This window comes from Epargyreus clarus, unplaced genomic scaffold, assembly GCF_041222505.1.
Source record: "Epargyreus clarus isolate Ecla_fem2 unplaced genomic scaffold, WU_Ecla_fem_2.2 ptg000023l, whole genome shotgun sequence".
Lineage (NCBI taxonomy): Eukaryota > Metazoa > Arthropoda > Insecta > Lepidoptera > Hesperiidae > Epargyreus > Epargyreus clarus.
In genome coordinates, this window is record NW_027332230.1 from 15,093,378 (window position 1) to 15,108,041 (window position 14,664).

The 14,664-nt window shown below is 34.3% G+C and overlaps 1 protein-coding gene across 1 annotated transcript in view; it reads right to left on the reverse strand.

The window, feature by feature from the left end:
* The window catches only part of NGR-A9 (neuropeptide receptor A9), an 85,432-nt gene that overhangs the window by 47,997 nt on the left and 22,771 nt on the right, over window positions 1-14,664 (reverse strand). Inside the window, exon 4 of the mRNA XM_073085586.1 lies at window positions 10,347-10,547. Coding sequence (XP_072941687.1) covers window positions 10,347-10,547 — 201 coding nt within the window. The remainder of the gene's footprint in view (window positions 1-10,346; window positions 10,548-14,664) is intronic.

Consider the following 14,664-nt stretch of genomic DNA (forward strand, 5'->3'; position numbering starts at 1 on the left):
ACCATTACTTTTAATTTGTAAATAAAACTGAAGTTTAAGTCCGTGAATTAATTTGTGAACTGAGGGACCGCCTACTTAATTTGTGAATATTCATTTTAAAGAGCGAATTAAAAAAAAGCACTGAGAATTGATGAGTCCATTTTACTCCATAAATTCAAACAATTTGCATCAAAATCTAAATGAAGAACTGCAGGGTTAAGCACTTTGTCACATTTAACTATCTGATGGAATGTATGCTTTTTTGCTACTTTTATAATGTCAAATAAGGCATTGTACAATGTACATATGTATAGGCTCCCCAAATAAATCAATCCCGACCGATTAACACACTACCGAAACCTTTTATACTATAGACGTATATAACACCTACATATTCGCCTTCAAGCCGCTTCAAGGTTGAATGGGAGGCTTACAGTATTATCTGCTTTTGTATGTATACTTATTATACATAAAGAGCATAAATAAATATAATATCCTTTTGATATTTACAACGATTTGCTGAAAATATCACATGGCCAACCAAAAAAAGATTTTATTAAGTCTAGTGATATGGTAGGCATCAAATTGTATGGTCGTAGGTTGACTAAGGAATTTAATATAGTGGAATATCGCAAAATCCTCGTACTTAGGGGAGGTCTACGTTCAAGAAACGTTTAAGGGTTGATTGATTGATGAATGGTATTTGAGGGAATTCGGAAATGTTTCGGATTTCTTGTTTCGATCGAACCTATAGGTATAACTCAGAACTTATATTAGGAAGAGCTTTCAATTCGAAAAACTTAACTGGTTAAATGCCGACTATATTAAATCATATTAGAAATCTTTCAAGGCATAAAATTAAATAATTAGCCTTTTAGTTTTATTTTGCTAATTTTTGTCTAATTATATGGAACTTTTTAACAGCTTCAGATAAAATATCGAAAATATTTTTTGTATTGTCCTCATAATAAGGCCCCTGTTCTTCCATTAAATATGATATTAAATCTTCTTCATGAAATTGAATTATATTTTGCGTGCTATGTAATGATAGAAATGACAAGGCAATTCGTTTTTTACAAACAACGATGCCGACGTTCGGGATAATCCTCTTACGAATGCCGTACGCGTAATGTTGGAAATTCTCACACACAGTAGTTCATCTCGTATTCATACTCGAGAGTATATGTATCACTAACACTGGAGCTTTTTGAGAGATACATAATATTTTACTGGATTATTTCGTTAGTGGATTATATTTAGTGAATTCAGCTTTAAATATATAAAACTATCCTACAGAATAGCATTATCTATTAAAATTATGCTTTCTATACTCGTAGCTCTACACTAGGAATTCCCAACTACATAGGTGCTATACACACACACAAGATATAAAACAGGCTGGCTAACCAAATATCGAACCCGTAACATGAGGTTGGTTAGGTGACCGCTCTGCTATGCGGGTCGTCATTTCTTTATTAAAGTAACAAAACGCATCTGTTATGAACCCCATATACAATTAGACACCTACCCGTGGTTTGGCTACAGATGCGTCGCTACTACTGAGGACTAAGTTGGAACGTCCCCGTGTTGGAAATTTAAACTTATTATAAACCAAAAATAGAATGTTGTAGAAAAACTCTGTTCTACATAAAGAATATGTGTCGATTCTTGCTCTAGCTGTCATACAGAACGGTCGGAATAAATATACTGCTATACTCTGCTATTTCCTAGTTTTCTTTCACCCCGTACCATACCTTTCAAAGCAGAACACTATAGCACTGCTGTTATTAGGCAGAAATAGGGGTGGCGAAATTGCCCCCGGAGGCGAATCACAAAGAGTTCTTCAAAACCCTCATAATTGTTAACGAATTTTATTCATATTTCCGTTTGTGTTTTGTAAGACTTAACGAAAGGATCTGAGCTCGTCACAAAGTTAAAAGTTATTAAACTGTCTTGAAATTAATTAGTTATTGTTACATAGTGTTCAAACTCCTCAGGAGTTCCGGGAAACGAGTAGTTTCCTTTCAACGTGTCTAGGTAAATTTAAAGTTTATATACAGTACTATATAATGTTAACTATTTTATACCAGTTAAAAATACTTTTCCAAAAAAATATTAACCTTTCTTTCTGAATCTCTAAGACATGGTGGTTGTCCTGAACAGGTAAGTATAAAACAAACCACGTGAAACTGTAATGAAAGTCCCTTTCCATTCCCAAGTGTAAACATCTAATATTGTTATCCTTCCTGACAAATGAAATTATTATGATTATATTCTACACCCAATAAATCATCTGAATCAATAGGATTTATTTCTAAGATAGTAATGGGAAATGATATCCTGCAAAAGTCTAGAAAGAACTGGATGAACGGACCAATGAACTGAGTGCATCTTACTTAAAACGAGGCTATAAACGAGGCTAGAGTCCGTCAATTTTAAGGCAAACTCGATGAAAATTCATATTTAGCTTATTGATTTAAAATAATAAAAACTAATTTAAGAGTTTTTCCGAAATCAACCCTTAAGGTGGTTAAATAGGAGTTGACAGCTTATTTTAAAATTTACCATTTTGGAAGCCAGCACTATGAAAGTTAGCCATTGCCTTACTGGTGAAGTATAGTGGAACTTTAATTCTACCGTTTTTGGAAAATCAACCCTTATGTGGGTTAAATAAGGGTTGTAAGTTTGTATGAAAGTTCCCCAGATTTAATGCAAACAGTATGAAAATCGGTATTTGGGTTCTCGATAGAAAATCATTAAATACCTATTTCACCATTTTTGGAAAATCAACCCTTAAGTTGTAAAATAGGGGTTGACAGGTTATTTTAAAGTTTGCCAATTTGAAAGCCAGCACTATTAAAGTTAGCCATTGCATAAGCGAGGAGAACTTATTTTTTTATCTTTTGTTCTTGTACAAAAGAAAAATCTTTTTAACCCTATACTTGGCAGAGAATTTTATCCTAAAAAAATTATACTTTTGCTACTTCCCTGCGTTAATTGGGTTATAAGGATATAAGGAAAAATAAAATCAAAAATCTCTGAATTTCAGTTTTCAGAATATAGTATGTGTCTTTAAGTGCACACTGCCAGATTCACGAGAAAAAAAATATGTGTCTTTAAATGCACACCGCCAAGTACTCACTAAACTAAGAAATAATTAAAAAATATAAAAAATATCATACATTTTGAAAATACTAAAGATAAAAGTCTCGGAAGTTATGACATGTCAACAAGTTTTGAGATATTTTAGTTGAGTTGAGAGATTAGAAGACCTCCTCCCAAAAAAACACAGTTCCCACATAAAGCGACTCGAAACTTTTTGAGTGGCAATAATTTTTGTTTACCGCTGTTCCCATGACGAAACAGCAACCAGGAATTACAAACGAAAATGTCCAGGATCTGTGAGGACAATACTAACAATGGCCTATCACATTTGTACGCTATAAAGCGACTTGTCTGTTTAGACCTGCATCCATGTTTCCGTTAGAATGTTGTATTAAATTTGAGCATATGATTGGACTTTATTCCACTTGTTTGAAGGATGTGGTAAGAAGATATACTTTTCTGAGGCATTCCAGCTTAGTCTTCAGGGCTAGTGGCGCATCTATAGCCGACCTCAAGTGGGAATTTGGTCTTATCTGGGATTGATATTGCAGATGTTCTGGAATCATCATTATTGGATCTGTTTACATTTTTGACAGAAGACGCTATTGATTGGACAGGACTTGAGTTCAGGGACGTCTTTATGAGACCTAGACATCTGGAATTCATCTTTCTAGGGATTTGCTGGATTCTACATCCGATTTAATTACGCAAATTAGACACCAAAGCTAGAATTTTTCAGCCTCCAGTCATCTGAAAAAAATATTGCAAGCTAAGGACTGGGAATTTAGTGGAAACGGGGAAATATTAATTTCAGTCATGAATTATAAAAAAAAAAACTCTGTCTGAACTTTGTTCACCCAACCCCCTACCTTGTGTGCAGAACCTTAGTATATAGTAGCAAAGTTGGCAGTGTGCATTTAAAGACACAATATTGACAAACAGTAATATTGTATGTCGTTGGCAGTGTGCATTTTAATGCACACATAACAAAAGTCATGAATTCCTATATATTCAAAACATTATATCTCAAAAAAATATCACCAAATCATTGCATAAAGCTTGCAGAAAGTAAGATTATATAAATTTCGTACATATAACTTAATTTCATTCAGATAAAATAAGATTCTTAGAGAGCGTTGCGCAGGCGCTGAATGACGGCTCGCTATTTTGTTTACCATTTACAATGTGTGAACGAGACAGATATTGATTTCATTTTCTGACATAAAGAAACGTTTGCTAATTCGCTTTCAGTTATTATTAGTAAGATTCGATGTCGCATTATCCGAAAAAAAAATCTGATTCTAATGTGCATTTAAGTGCACAATGTCAAGTATAGGGTTAAGGACAGTCTCTAAGCGGTAAATACCTTTCACATGACCATTTTCGCTTATAGTAGGTAATGGGTTTAACCCCATGGAGGGTCCCTATATGAAGTGAGGTTGAAAAAGGGCTACTGTCTATTGAAGATTTCCTCTCACCCTAATGTGTGGTAAACACGATTATCCCAAGTTCCTGATTATTATTGGATGGTCACTTTCGTTTTATTGCTGGTAAATGAAAATGTAAGTTGAGTTTTTCATTATAATTTTGTAGTGGTCAAATATTAATAACTCATAATTATTTATTAATAACTCATCTCTGCCCGATTAAAGCAGTGATAGCTTAGTAGTTACCTCGGCCTCCAAAGAAAGGTTCCAGGTTCCAACTGTTTTCAGTTATAAATGCAAGCATACCTTTAGGAAGATGATACATTATACTAGTTCTACCACCTTTTGAATGTACACACTAAATAAGAACATTTTTACTTTTGGACGCAAATAGACTTTATCTTTTCCCTTCAAAGTTTTTTTGTATAAAACCTTTGTTTAAAACCGTAATTAAGTTCATTCCTGTTGACAATAATAACTCGAACAAAAAGGAAAAATACACATTTTAAAGCGGGTTTAAATTCACTTGTATTTGTACAAATTATTTTAAATTATTGAATTTGGTTTGGAATTATCCTTAATAATCCTTAATAGTCCTTACTAATATTATAAATCCGAAAGTAACTCTGTCTGTCTGTCTGGTTGTCTCTTCTTCACGCCTAAACCACCGAACCGATTTTAATGAAATCTTGTACAAAGATAGTCTGAGACCCGATAATGGACATAGGATAGTTTTTATCCCGGAAATCCCACGGAAACTAAGGATGGCGATCTAAGATCAATTAATCGGAGAATCGATCTTTTGGACCTAATACATCGATTATTTTAATCGATATTAGTAAGGATTGAGTCGTAAACTATGAATTTTATCAAGTGATGATATTTAGCAAAGTTGAAGGTACGAATTTTCAGTTTTATGTATGTTAGTATGTTATATTATTTTCTTTTAAATGCGGGCGAAGCCGCGGGCAAAAACTAGTAGATAAACATATGTGACCCGCGTAGCATAGTGGTCACTATACCGGTCAGACACGCAGCAGGTTCCGGGTTCGATTTCTATTTCGAGTCTGGGTGCTTATAACACCCACGAAACAGGGAAACCTAGTGTGGGACTATGTGTGTAGGAAGCGTGTTTTAAATACGTTTTTGGCAGTATTGTTACAGTTAAATCTTTTAACTAGTCAAAACTTCTTTTGAGGGTTATCTCAAAAGTACTATTCAAAGCCTACGATCGAAAGTACTTTGACTGATTTTGAGAGCTAAAATACTTTTGACTGGTTAAGAGTTTTGACTATAAGACAGTTACATCTGATTATAAATCCTTCTAAGATCACTTTACCGTACAGTTCCTGTAGCAAGAGGAAGTTGATGTATTAAGAGATAAACGATGTCCCAAACGAAACCCTTCACGGGCTGATGACTCTATATATTATTGTGTGAGTTTCTAACTTTAGTATCATTAAATATCCGAAACATCCCATTGAACTCTCGTATTCACGTTAAGGAAATGAAGAAACTTCGAACAAACAACGTTATTTTGTTTGTTATTTTAACTTTTATTTAACTTTCCTTACAAGGCTTTATATTGCAGATATACCTCAGTTGTACGTGTAGAAAATAAAGGACAAATCTGTCAACTGATTTTAATTCAGTTAACCCTGATCGAATGGGCTGAAAATTTGCATGACAATGCATGCTTATACTAGTGACGTCATTCTTAATCACTTGTTCAGTATTTCGGTCTGGCTGAAATACTGATAATAAATAAAGAGTAAATTCAAAATTTAAAATATTGACATTTCTTTCACAACATACGAAAACATACAGTCATTATTCGGAGTTCGTCACGGGACGAGATACGAGTATATTAATTACGGAGGCCCTCGGAGGATCTATTCAGAGGACGCGAGTGTTTGTGTGCTGCATCACGGTCCGGTCGACCGTCACTAAGGGAAGCAGACTGCACCATTCATCGGTATTTATATATTTTTTACATCTGCATTATTGTCACTAGCGCACAAGAATCAAAGTTATCATTCAAAAATGCACCAGCGACCTGAAATTCATACATCACTGATGCCGCGTACGTGCAAAATGTGGAATTAACTTCCCCGTGAAGTATTCCCTGAGCGGTATAACATAGGGCTCTTCAAGAAAGGTGCAAAAAGAGTACCAGTGCTAGACTCCTTTGGCGCGCATAAGCGACGGTGATTGCTTTCCACCAAGTAGTCCGTCTTCCTTATCTTTATATTCTTAAACTTATATTTTTAAACTCTTTTTATGTAATATATTTTTTGAATACCTGAAGCTCGACACTCCATTAAATGGTAAATCAGTCAGCGACGGCTCACGATAGGAGCCCATGTACATCGAACATCGATCAATCTTCGTAAATATCGTATTTAATGGTAAAACATTACTCATAGTTCTTGTTTTGATTTATGTCTAAAATTTAAAAGCTCTATATTTTTATGTGCGAATTCGTTTGAATTGAACTTCACCGCGTATGCGAATCCGACTAGCTTTTGACCGAGTTTTAGGATTCCGTACTCTAAAGCTAAAAACTGGACCTTATTTCTAAGCATTTGCTGTATATCCGTCTCTCCGTCTGTCCAATCACGGCTGGGCACTATCGCTCGAACCGCAATACATAGACACTATATTTTTTCCAAATTGTATATTTTTGGCCGCTATAACAACAAATACAAAAAAAAAATACTGGATATGAGGACCGTATAACAATCCGAGATTTTTGAGCAATACTACTAACTATTGAACCGTAATCGGAAGACAGTTTAAAATTTTCAGCATGAACTTACATATTAGCCGTAATAACAAAAGTAACAAATACGGAAAATAAGAGATATTCATGGTACGAAAACTTCCTTGTATTATCAAACTCGTACTTGGCCGGTTCTTATCTCTCTTACGAGTAAGTGATCGTTGACATTTCCTCTCAAAAGGACATTACCGAAGTGCCGACCCTAACAGTCCCATTAGTACGAGTTTTGACGTTTTTACAAAAATGACTGTTTTTGTATTTGTTTACGTGTTTCTCATACATTTCCAATCAGTTTTGATACAATCTGCTAGGGGTGCTGGTACAGTTCACTACAGAGAAACCGTCTTTGCATGAAAGTTATTACCAGTAATCTATTCAAATGCAATGCAATACTGCCAGCAGCGCTTTGAAGTAAGTGACTAACGATCAACACCGCCCCGAGTTTAGACGGACAGTATGTTTTGGATTTTAGACTAATTATGATCCTGCGATTTCTTTAGACTCAACTCAACATGAAAATGAAAATTAAACATGTTATAGTCCGCGTAAAACTGCTAGTCCGCTCTGAATATAGAAATGGATCGCGTCGCTATAGTAAATTGTATGACTACACCTGGTCGCAATAACTTGAGAGTGGACTAGCAGTTTGGCGCGGACTATAGGTACATGAATACGGACATGAATATAAATTTTCCGATAGAATTGAAATTGGTAAGCAAAGTGTATATTTCATTCATTTATTTATCATTTAAACCATAATTTAGATGTGTTTCATCGTTATATCGTATCAACCCGTTGCTGTCCTATTGCTGGGAACGAGTCACTGGGTTAACATTCTAAATTCCTAGGCAAGTGTGATTTGGTGGATTTCACACAACCTTAGGATTTTTTTCTCAAACGAACATTACCAAAATGCCGTCCCTAACAGTTAACTAAAGAGAAACCGTCTTTGTATGAAAGTTATTACAGTAATCTATTCAAATAGCGGATATTGCCTGCAGCGCTTTGAACCAAGTGATTAACGACCAACACCGCCCTGTAGAAGTTTTTACGGACAATATGTTTTTGATTGCAGATTAATTATGATCCTGGTTAGCTATTTTTATAGTCTCGAGTTTGAAATTGAAAATTTAACATATACATGAATACGGACATTTTTTTTATAATATAGGAGTAGTAGACGAGCATGCAGTCCACCTGATGGTAAGTGGCTACTGCCGCCCATCTGTAATCAATCCCAGATAGGATTAGATATTCCTACCTGAGGTCGCCCACAGATGCGCCGCTACCCCTAAGCTGGAACGCCTCGGAAAAGTCTATCTCCCTTACCACACCCTTCAAAACGGAACACAGCAGCGCCTAACACTGTTATTATTAGGTAGATATAGGTGACGGTGGTGCCGCCGGAGTCGAACCACAAAGGGTTCTACCACCTTGAAAACATAACATGAATGTGAATGTTCCGATCGAATTTAAATTGGCAAGCAGAGTGTAGATTTCATTTATTTACGTGTGTTTCGTCGTTAACCCATTACCATCCCCCGGCTGGGTACGGGCCACCTCTCAGATATAGGAATTTATGCTACAATCCAGTGCGCTAGCCAAGTGTGATTTGGTTGATTTTCATAGATTAGCAAAGATTAGTCACTCCTAACAAAAACATGTTACCTTTTGACAATTGTCACTGTCGTCTGTTCTCGTGTTTGAAAAATATAAAAAATTGTAGTTTTTAGATCATTTACGACTGAAACGATATTTCTCCGCACTTTTTCTTCTATTACGTGTCTTAACTGCGCATGTTGGCATTGTCCCGCGTAAATTACACCAGGACAGCCATTAAATGGCTGAAAGAAGAAGAAGATATGTAAGTAGATTTAGTTAACGAAGCCTGGAATATTAAGTTGATTTAGTGGCATTTGAGTAAGAGTTTTTATAAATGGATTTGACAGCCAACTTAGTACTTGCTTAGCAGGTACGTACTTAGTAGGCAGAATATTCTGAGGCTTCCGAGTCACTTCAAACCTTCTATGGGCGAAACAACGTATCTAAATTTTAGTTCACTACTATCACTTATTTAGTATTCAACGAAACATTTAAAATATTAATATCGGTTTTGCTCAAATTTATCTACTTTAATAGAATTGTCGTACATAACACGAAGTTACCCTTTAACAGTAGTTTAACTCATCACTAAATAGGACTAGGGTTCTACCGGAAAACCATTTCACTTTGAACTCAAGTCTAAATAGGACTAAAGTAGTGCCGGAAGTCTATTAACGATGCACAAAGTCCCTTGACGACTAAATAGAAATCCTCTTGAGCACAGCCTGGTATAAGACAAGTTCGTTATCGAACCTCACGATTTTTACTAACATTAGTTATTTACAATAAAATACTTTAGTTATTTACATACAAACTATTTTAAGTGAAAACGTTATGTAGCATCAGAAAAAAATGCAAATGGAAGTCGCATTCTTCAATGACCGTGCATTCGTGCAACAAACGTGTTATATATACAAAAATACTTCCTAATATGTAGTATATGTCAATCCCATAATTCAGACGCATTTAACGATATCTCATATAATAAAATCAGTACCTTTAGTACGAGTTTTTAAGTTTAAAAAAAGAAAAATGTGCTTTGGTATTTGTTTACTTATTTGCCCATACATTACCAATCAGCGCCCCTAGCGTATTGTATCAAAATTGATTGGAAATATATGGGAAATACATAAACAAAAACAAAAACAGACATCTTTGTCAAAACGTAAAAACTCGTACTAAGGGTACAGTTATTGACAATCCGTTAGTAGTGTTATAATCGGTTAAGTCGGTAAAGCGTGGCAAAAATAAGACATACATACCTACAGACAAATAACTATGAAACTACATATGCTCGAAGAACATTATGCATTCGAGTAAAAAAACACTTCTGAAACGCCTACAATAATTAAGGTCCAAATGTCTATAGGCAATGTACTCCGTGTACATACTATCAGGCAGACTCACTATAGCAAGATTTTAAAATATGATAGTAATAAGGCAGGCCTTACCATCTCCCTTCATGGGCTGCAGAGAAGACACAAGCAGGATCGGCGAGTTGAAAATGAAGGACAGGATCCACACGGTGGCGATCATCTTGTACGCATGGCATTGGGTTTGCCACTTCCTGGACTTGAGCGGGCGGCAGATCGCGAAGTACCGCTCCAGGGATATTGCCACTAGCGTCCACACGTCCACTGATACTGAGACCGCTGGAACAAGACATCATGTTAATATGGTTTTTAGACAATTTAAGTAGTAGGCAAACTCACTCAAAAAAATGATGTTTACAACTCGGCTCTTGATCGAGGAGTCCGAGGTTCAAATCCCAGCCATGTGGTTCTCTTCGTACGATTTTTAATTTAATAATCACTTGCTATAACGGCGAAGGAAAACATTGTGAGGAAACCTATATACCTGAGAGGTTTATAAAAAAATCATAAGTGTGGGCGTGGAGTCTACGACCTAATACGACCTAATCCTTCTGATTCTGAGAAGAGATAGTGCCAAGCAGTAAGAAAATAATGTGTTGCAGACTGATACTAGTTACTGTTACAGCTCGTTAATATTACCCGACCTTAGAATGGTAATTCCTATCCTTAAGATGGTTACTTGGTTACTAATGACGTAGCAACAGGGAGCAAGGTTCGATTTTATTTTATTCGAAGTCAAGCATAACAGTATCAATATTAATAGATCGCTATTGATATTGTTATTGTTACACGTGTATCCGGATTTGTAAATGAAAATGACGTTTCAATCGGCTCTGCCGACAAATAATTTGTATTTCATATATTTTCATCCAAATGTACAGTTATACTCGTGTTTGTCAGATCACCGCCGGTTATTGAATAGAACCGGGATAAAATAACAAGCTTTTTAAATACTGTATTAAAATAAACTCGAACGTGGTTTCTCTGTAAGGGGGTTTGTATAAGCCACGTGTTTACATAAAACCTTTTATATTTATTGTCGACAAATATCGAAGATAAACTCAACTATAATTCTGTAGGAAAACCATTTTGTAAAGATAGAAAAATAATATAATTATGTATACCTCTATATATTCTAGGGTCAACGTTTTAATAAGATATCTAAATAGCAAGACCAAAGCAATTATGTTTGAAACTGTGAGCACGTAACAAGATTAACGTGTAACTGTACACCAAATGTACTCAATTACGAAGCGTGTCTCAACAACTAACAAGGTTAACTGCAGTGCTAATAACGTCTCTATACTAGAATTTCTAGCTACTTTACTTCTAATATATTATTAAAAAAATTCTTCAGGTAATTATTTAAAAACCAACTTTTATAAACCGAGAATTTTTAAGCTTTCTAAATAAAAAAAATAATTGTAAATGAATTACTCCCAAATGAGCGACTTTACAACAAAAGTGACAGAGTAACGTTATTTACAACTACCGGAATATAACTCCCCAGTAGGCGATCCACAGAGCCTTTTTATACGGCCATTTTTTTATTTAATACTCTTATTTGGCAATTAAATTAATACAAAAGTAGCTGACGAGCATGCAGTCCACTTGATGGTAATAAACTAATTGCAATTTTATTTGGAACCTACAAACTGGTTTTATAGAAACCCGATTTTTATTAAGAAGAAAAATATTTCGTCTAACAATTGAATAAAGAAAACTTATTTAAACTTTACCTAAACTTTTTTCAAACGACCTTTTATGATTTCAGTTGTATACATTTTATCTATTGTTTATCACTATTTAAAACGTTTATGACTAACAAGTTATAAAAACGTAATGTTATTGTCATATTCAATTTACATTTCCGTGTACAAATTTGTCAATTGTCATCAAAATTAACATGTGTAATGAATTCAGTGCATGCGTGCACGACTGCACGTGTACATTGAAATCATGAGGGAATTTAAATAACATTGTCGTATCAGTTGTTGGAGAGATGTTTTATTGTATCAATCATATAATTATGTATTTTGAACTACCAGCTATAGGTCACGTGACGATGACGCAAAAGTTGTTATTGTCCAGGGTCCAAACCCTAGACGTAGATTTTCGAATGAAATAATATGTATTTTTCACTCAATAACTATTTTGTTCTTATTAACTTTGAATGATAATCATTATAATGAGAAGACTGTCAAGGATGAAAAGCGTATGATTTTTTTTATAATATTGAAGTAACACGAGCATGTAGACCACCTGATGCAGGTAAGTGTCTACTCCCACCATAGAAATTTGTATTTAATCCTAGATAAGATTAGATTCCTACTTGAGGTCTGCCACATATGCATTGCTAGCCTGAAGACTAAGTTGGATAAGTACGAGTATATGCTCCTTTATACTTCTTTTTCAATTTTTTTTTTTATTTGTTTTATTTTTCATCTTTATATTTTACTAGGTACGTACAAAGTTATTCTTTCAAGTGTACCTTCATGGCGTAATCCAAATTAGCGAAAACATATAGAACTACGAGTAGATTAGCGAAAAATGCTGATGTTTTCGGCATTTTTCGCCTTTTCATATAAATTAAAACTGCATAATTCGTTTTTCAAAGCTTTTTTTCTTGGCTGAGGGTCGAACGCATTTATTTAAAGATGTAGATGTAGATTTATCGATAGTTCCGTATAGCTAATTTTCAATCAAAAAATAATCTTGTTACGATAGTATCATTTAAAAAATATTTTAAAAGGCCCGAAAATTGTCTCACAAAAATTTATCGGACATCTTAAGGCATTTACATGATGTTATGACTTAATACAAACCAGGGTTAATCAAATCTCTTTCCTGAAATGTTGATTTATACTGATAACTTCTGGGAAAAAAATATTAAATATTTTTAAAACATAAGAGAAATAAAAGAGGTTCAGAGAAAATTAGAGTTCTATGCATACATTTACAAAATGATTAACCTTAAGCAAAATTATTTACTGTTTTCGTGACATACCTAATAATGTGAACAACCAAAAACCAAATAAAAGAAAATGGAATACTGATCAAAGTGAGCGCCAAAGAGCATAATTAATTCAATCACTTCAATATCCGTTCGTAAATTGTTTGGTCCTTGTCAATTTATTTTCATTAATTGCTCTAGAATTTAAAACAGGATCAGCCTTTGTAAGCAAATTGATTTAATTATGGTGTTGTTGTTTTTAATCACCCTTATGAACCCTATTATGAACTTAATTTTTGTCTTCTTTTTAAATTATAAAAACAGTTATTGTGGAGTACGCAACAAAGATAGACATAGGCCATCGCGGACTTATTTGTAGATATTTTCAAGGTGTACAATACTGTACAACATTATTTTAATTTATCTTGTAGGGTTCAGCCAGCGTTTGCAATGTAAGCCCAAAAAAATGTATTTATTTACGAAATCTGTAAAATTATCAGTGTTTTTCTAGTATGTTATGCTTGTATTTTTCATAAAAACCTTCCTGTTGAATCACTCTATCTATTAAAAAAAACTGCATCAAAATCCGTTGCGTAGTTTAAAAGATTTAAGCATACATTGGGACATAGGGACAGAGAAAGCGCCTTTGTTTTATACTATGTAGTGATATACAAAAAAATTGTACTGTGTGCTGCAATTGTCTTGAATAAATGACGTTGGTATTATTATTATACCTTTCAAAGCGAAGCACAACACTGTTAAACACTGCTGGCATTAGGCAAAAATAGGTTGAGAATTCTGCCACTCCACTCTTACCCATAACTGTAAAGTAATGCGTAAAATCTTCCCATTCCGTAAGCTTCACTCTCTCTACATTAGCATATAAAATAAAGGTGCGGAATTCTGCTAACAATAATGATATTGTGCACATAATGATTTTCATTATATTCTATTATTTCATTGTATTCGAGTAATTAATTAGTGCAGCAATAAAAGGACAAAAAACAACAGAAACCCAGAAATTCCGCTAATATTGAGCTCTCATTATACATAATGCTATTATTCTGATCTCGCTAATTAATACTAGTAACTCTCCAAATGTGTTCTGAAAATGAATAATTACTTTTAGAATTGCAGAAATAGGTTTCTGCGAAGTTATTCCACTGCCGTTAATTCGCCTACGTACGAAGTCTACTGCAAAACCTTTTTAAAATAGATTGCATTTAGTGGTGGGTTTCTGACAGTTGTTGATAGTTTTAACGCGGATTGAGCGGAGATTGGAACAATTCGCAAAGTACGCATCGTTTTATAGGTGGAAAACCAAAAAAAAATAGTTCCACCATACATATTTAATGAAAGCCTACTAGTAAGTTTAGGGCTATTAATTATATATTTTTTTATAATATAAATGAAGCAAGCTATCCAGATATCTAAGTATCCCAG